This window comes from Falco punctatus, assembly GCF_963210335.1.
Source record: "Falco punctatus genome assembly, chromosome: 9".
Taxonomy (NCBI): Eukaryota; Metazoa; Chordata; class Aves; order Falconiformes; family Falconidae; genus Falco; species Falco punctatus.
In genome coordinates, this window is record NC_137589.1 from 28254588 (window position 1) to 28261303 (window position 6716).

At 38.5% G+C, this 6716-nt stretch overlaps 1 protein-coding gene across 2 annotated transcripts in view; it reads right to left on the reverse strand.

Annotated features, from left to right (window-relative positions):
• Positions 1-6716, reverse strand: part of LOC308069197 (gamma-aminobutyric acid receptor subunit pi-like) — a 63741-nt gene that overhangs the window by 31145 nt on the left and 25880 nt on the right. The window contains exon 3 of one of the 2 annotated variants that reach the window (XM_080401102.1): positions 1011-1114. In XM_080401102.1, coding sequence (XP_080257228.1) covers positions 1011-1114 — 104 coding nt within the window. Of the gene's footprint in view, positions 1-1010; positions 4767-6716 lie in introns of both variants that reach the window. The other variant, XM_080401103.1, reaches the window with a different exon arrangement.

Here is a 6716-nt window from a genome sequence, read left to right on the forward strand (position 1 = left end):
TGGAGTGCCCTTATTGAACAGGCTGATAGTCTCACCAGGTATTTGGATGGCAAGAGGTAACAGCGTGGTCTGAGAAAACCTTCAATCAATCATTTTTAAGTAGGCTATAAAAGGATGTAAGAGTCTTAATTTGAAACCTCTAACATTTCTGAATATCTCACTTAAGAACTATTGCCTAGCATTCACTTCGTGAGTTTATTTTCTGACAGACACATGGTGCTAAGCATCTTTTCAACATGCAGAATATCTTTTTCAGAGTTCTGCAGTTACTGAAGGGTTTTGAGACTGGGTGAAGATCTCTGCCTTCAGTATTCCCGATACAAGCAATTGCCTAATCCAAGCAAGGAAAACGTTTGTCACTGAGATTTCAGGTGCTTAACACTGACTGCACTACAGGGCAGTAGAGTCAGCCTTGGTGCAGCAGACTACACGGGTCTTCCAACCTGGTGACCGTGGCCTTCCAACACAGGGAACTGACATTTTCAATTCATTTTCCCTCACAGTTCTGCAGTGAGCCAGTTCAGTGACCTTTAAGGCCTGAGGAAAGAATCATTTATTAAATAACTCCCTTGCAATCTTGCGGTAGATGCACATAATGCTTGGTATAGTAACAAGATTTGCTTGTGTTTTCATAAGTACTTTGATATATAAAGCTTTCTTAGTATTAATAAAAAATTGTAATTAATATTTAGGAAATTAGAGAAAACTATGCTTTTAAATATGCAAAGCATTACAGCTTATTTCACTGAGGACACACGAACATCAGTAGCCAAATTTCTAACAGAGTCTAGAAGTTTTGCTTCTGAAGGCCTGGAATGCAAGTTTCACCTTGGGCCACAAAAGCTGTTAAGCTACATCTTATTATATCATAGCACATCACGTATAATCAGATCACTCACTGTCAAACACTGGAGAAAAGGTACAGCAAAAAAACATTTGCTTTCATTGGTGAGTTTCAGACACTGCATTATGTTATGGCTCAATCTTGGCAAAACAGCTTTTCTACTTACTATCAAAAAATGGACGTAGATACTTGTTGTATCCTTTTATTATTTTTTCTATAGTTGGAGGTAGCATTTCACCTTTTCCTTCGACTTCAGGAATTTTCATTGACCTGAAAGGAATGAAAACAGTAAGAATATCTTAAAATAACATCAATTACAGCAGAAATTACATTCCAGGAAAACACTGTATTAATTTCAAGGTTATTGATGATTATGGCCCATCAGATAAAATATCATGAAACATTTGTGTGTTTGCATTTCATAGAAAAACAATGTTCTAGCAAATATCAGATTTTATGATCTGTATTAGTTTCTTATTGGAAAAATTATTAGTTTTTTACTTTGAAGCCTATTGTTTCTTTAAAGTCTATCATTTCTTAACACTTCAACTGAGAAAATGGTTGTCTTCTTCAATGCTTTCTCTGTAAATAGGGCATTGTTATATTCTAGGAACATGGGAGGAGTGTTGATTGTTTATTTCAGCATTTAAAATTAAGCTTCTTTTTACATAATTAAAGACATCAAATTTAACTCATAGAGAAAGAGACAAAAACTAGCCTCAGAGATTAGTACATAAAAACACTTTTAAAATCCTGCTTTTACAACACAATTTTTAAACAGGTTACAGAAATAATTCTGTTGGGCAAAATCAGTGAAGCATAATGAGAATACAAACCATTGTCTTGTTCAGAAGCAGCTACAAATGTGATCTACAGAACTCAAACATAAATACTTACAAACCCCATTTTTGCTCTAGGGCCCCTACAACAACCTCATTAGAGGGATGAGTAAAGGGCTTGAGGAAGATGCATACCTAAACCACAATTCTCTACCCAGGCAACATCAGGTTTCATTTTTATATATTCCTCCCCCTTCACCTTTTTTGGGTCTTGATGGTTAGCAGCCGTGGGAGGGACACCTGAGGCTGCTGAGAGCTGTTACCCTGTAAGAAGCAGTCCCATAGCAAAAGATACTATAGCTCTGCTCCTAATTTCTGCCTAACCCCTACGGCCGGCACCTGAGAGTGAGAGCAGGGTGCGCTCAGCTGCCACAGGTTCAGGCTGTGCTCTTCGTAAATTAGAACACAAGTGGTACATTGACTATTTGTTGTCAATGATTTGAGAAAAGTGGAGGGAGGACTATTCTGTAATTATGAAAGCGAGAAGCAAATCATTGATTGACTCAAGGAAGCCCAGCTGGCTGCAGGCAGAGGCACTGTCTCCGCTGATGGAGAGCGGTCACCTCTATATTCAGGAGGAGAGGGTCTCTTTGGTTTTTACCACACATGCCAGAAGTGGCTGGTTGCTAAGAGTACCCAGCTCTACCCCTTTGCTCTCCTACAGCAGCTATGAGACCTGTAGCTGTGGTGGCTCAGCCCTGGGGAGAAGAATCTAAGTACAAACTGGTGTTTTGTGGTCTTTCTTAGTCCTGCCACATCCTTGCTGAATTTCTTCTTCCCAATTTCTCCTAAAGCTGCTCCTAGAAATTCTTCTTGCTTTTCCTAATGATATTTCTGTGTCTCCTGTAACTTTCCCAAGCTTGCTCCTTTGATTTTAATTTTACTGTGTTTCTGAGTCAGTTTGAGCTGTGCTGTCAGGAAATTGTGGTTTGGAAAATGTGGTTTTCATCTAGGAATAATCTGGTATCTTAGATTGGCAAAATCTGAATGCTAAAATGGTCTTAATGAATGCATGTGCATTTAGATGTTGTCAGCTATTTTGAAGTGCTGCTATTGCTCTGTGACTTCTCTGTTCAACTGACCCTGCTCCCACTTAAGTTGCTGGTTTTCACTAGCAGTCTTGTAACTCATATAGCTTAAATGTTTGGATTATCCTATTTGTTTCCGTTATTTTTTCCCTGTTTACTTTTTTTATTGCTAGTGAACTTGTGATTTCCTAATGTTAACTCTGGTCTTGAGTAATGCCAGCATTGAAATAAGGAATGTTCATCCCATAAGTTGTGTCCTAAACTAGCAAGCATTATCATGCTTGAATTGAGACACTAATATAAATAAAAAGGCCAGTTTTATGTTGTATAAAAGTGCTGGACTTGAATTACATTCAGATATGTTTCTATTTCTTAACTATTGTGCTAACAATAGATATTTCTGCTTTTGTAATTTACATATAATTCTAACAAAGTGTTCAATGAGCTGCATGAGTTTAATTTCACAGCCTTACTGAATTGTGAATTGTTCTTGAATAACTTTCATATGTTGTGAAACAGTAAAAGAAAACTTTTCCCCTGCAAGGGTATAATATTTTTCTGCTGATTGGTATGCAATTCTAGAGTGGTTTGGTGCTGTTTTCTGAAATATATCTCAAATATTTGGCATTATTGTATGGAAGTCCTTCCCTCAAATCACCTGTGGATACCCTCTGAGGCAATTCTTGACTTCCCTCATTAACACATGGTGTAGCATCATATCTTTGGTCTTTTGATTTTTATAGTTAAGGACTCTACGTGGGAAAGCTGTCATGCAGTAATTGAGACGGTGAACTAATGTGCTACTTTGCCATGCAGTATTTGAGAAGTCCTATCATGGTGAGCCAATGTACAAGAGGAACCTGATGTCTCCTAAACCTGAGTGTGTGGTGTTACCATCTTGGTAATTCAGGGATACTCAGTAGATTGTCAGTGTTGAACGGCAGCCTACAGATGTTAATGCCTTAAGTGGCTCCCCTTATCTAAATTTTAAAGGCCAGTGCCCCACTTCCTTCAAAGTACTCTTCATGTGCCCCATTCATCACTAAACAAGAGTGAGCGCACAGCCGCACACATTCCTGTAATTTGTCACATAGTCTCATGCAGGGGTCAGAAAGGATAAAAGTAAAAGCTGAGGCTTGTTGACTTTCATGCATGTACATCTTCTCATCAATGCATCTAAGCTTTTCTTTTACCCGGTATTTGTGTTGTTATATTTAACTAACTGCATATGGTTTAGTTCCTCCATTTTCTTAATGAAAATACGTTGAAATACTTTGGCATGCATCTAAGTATGGAATTGCCTTGAAACAGCTGTTCCAGACACTAAGGAGAGAATAGGCTTTTCTAGAAGAAAACTGAATGTATATTTATTTGATAGCCAGGAATACTTATTTGTTCTGGGCTGTCAATGTATAATGCATGTTTTAAACCAGTCAAGTTCAATGACCCATGCTTGCTTTCATAAAAGCTGAATTATAATTATTTAATTTCCTTACTTATTCTTATGGCTCAAAAACTTAGGTTTTTTTACAGGCTACAGCTTCTACTTGGAAGCTACGACAACTGCTTGTTATTTAAGATCCTTTGAAGTTAGTATCTTAGAACTATTGGTAACCAGAGGGGGGGAAAAGGAACATCTGCCCTAAACACTAGTATGCATCACTGCTTAAAACAAAAGTATAGTCTAGGTACATGTATGGGAATATTTTTCCTGGCTATTTTTTGTCAGAAGCTATGCATCATGAAAGAGGCAGAAACAGTTTAGAACTGAAAGGAGGGAGAAACAAAATGCCAGACGCAGTCTGATCAAGCTTTTGAAACACCACCCTCCGGAAAAGCTAGGGAAAAAAAGCTTTTTTCAGGCAATCCTCTGACAGGCAAAGGGCTTACAGATACAAAAAAAGGTGTTACTATTTGTTTCATACCTGACATGCTCAAGGATACAGGCTTTTGTATGGTCTTTGTAGATAAACTTCAGCAGAATCGCCTGTATCTATCACTGACTAATCCTCTGCTTCAAAACAACCAGTACTGGGGTTTGGTTAATTGGTGAGGCTGAAACAGTAGCATTATGTTACCACTTACCAGGTACAGGAACAAATACTTAAATAATGCAACTGCACTTAAATTTAGCCCAAATAAATAAACATCCCACAGAATTTTCTGGATCTGATGCTACAACTCCAGTCTAGCATTCTTTGAACACACCCTTCCTGAAATAAACGGGAGCCCTTCTTGGGATCAAATACCATGTATTTACTTAGGCTGACTCCTGATAATGATTTGAAGTGTAAGTTCTGTTAATTACTCTGATAATTTTTTTCATTTCTACTTCATAAAAATATTTCTGGGAAAGTGACCATCCAGGCAAATCCACAGATTATATAGATTTGAGTGTGTGTGTCTATGATGTGACCGTATTGTAATTTAAAGTCAAGTGCTGAAAGTGAAGTTAAATGTCCTTTATCTGATAGCCTGGTGTGACACTGCTAGTATGTGTGTTGTGACAATCTTGTTCTCTGTATATGACAGGGAAGATAAGGCTCCAGCTATTTATAAACTCAAACCCAACAAAAACAAAACCCACCCCTCACAATTGATTAGAAAGTACTCAGTAGAGGAAACTCTTTTCACACATTAGCCAGAGCTTATAGAAGTGGAATATCTCAGGGATACCGCTTGGCGAGTAATCCTGGCCCTTCCTTTCAGTACACCTCAGTCCTGGGGTATTGCTTAAAAATATTTTTCTGTTCCAATGCAAATCAGGATAGTTTCTGTTTTGAACTCCACTTCCACCAAACCTTCCCAATTTGGGCACTGCAAAAAGGCATCCGTGTACCCACGCATCATCTTGGCTGTGAGCTGGCCAAGGGGCAGAGCTGCTGCTGGGCTTGGATTTGGGTACAACATGACCAGACCAGCTCAATGCTGCACACCTCTGTCCAATTAAACAGGTGCTGTGCATGCACAGAACTCCTATACAGTATCCATAGGAGTTACCTGTGCTTCTGGACACTCTTAGCTGTGTGACACTGTAAAAGGATTCACAAAGTCTGCCTTACAATAACGAAGGTAATTACATACTGCAGGCTGAACCTCTCTGGGAATCTTGCCTTTGTGTTACTTAGATGCTTCTGAAATCTTGTTGGTCTCTTAGCAGCGTTTTATTACTGCAAAGCCAGGAATCATTCAATGATTATAGAAGATGGCAAGTCACAGCTGATGAGGAAGGAAGGCAGAATTGGAGCAAGTATGTATTCTGGACAGAGATCTCTTTATAGAGATTATATATACTGGAGAAAGGAGGGGAGATGGATGTGTTAAACTCCCTTTCAGGGGACAGTTCCACTGGCCCTCATGACCAGGTGGAGACTTTAGATAAATATGTGTTCATACACCCCTCTGAATTAAATCTCAGGCAGAATCTTATATTGAGGAATTTACTAGGAGACCAAACAGGTTTGGCAATTCTACACAGAGAATGGGCTAACAAACTTCAGGTATTTCAGTTAAAGGTGGTAGTGATAATGTTTAATCTATCCATGTTTGCACTTCCTTATTAGATTTACTTACAAAGAATAGGGGTTTTTTCCCCAGTTTTCTAGAAGGAGTGTATTTTAAGTTCTCCGCTTCTTTCTTTTTTGTCATGGCAACTGCACTGTTAGCAGTGTTACTTGTACACAGAAGGAATCAGTTTCACTTTCCATCTTAACACAATTCAGCTTTTCTAAAGACTTCGCGATTTCATCAACAGAGAATAAGATGACAATTATTTAAACAGGTAATTCTTTTTAAGACGCTCTCCTTTAGTAATAAATGCACAATGATGAATTCACTACCTCAAGCTTGTAGTACATCTAGGTGGACTGCATGCTTCTGTCCTTGAGCAAGGTACTACGCTCCAGGCAAAGACCTTGCACCCTTCTAAATTTGCTAAGCATCTGATACAATATTGACACTATCTGCAAGGTAATCCTTTGTTTGAAGGATTGTCTGCTTAAGTTA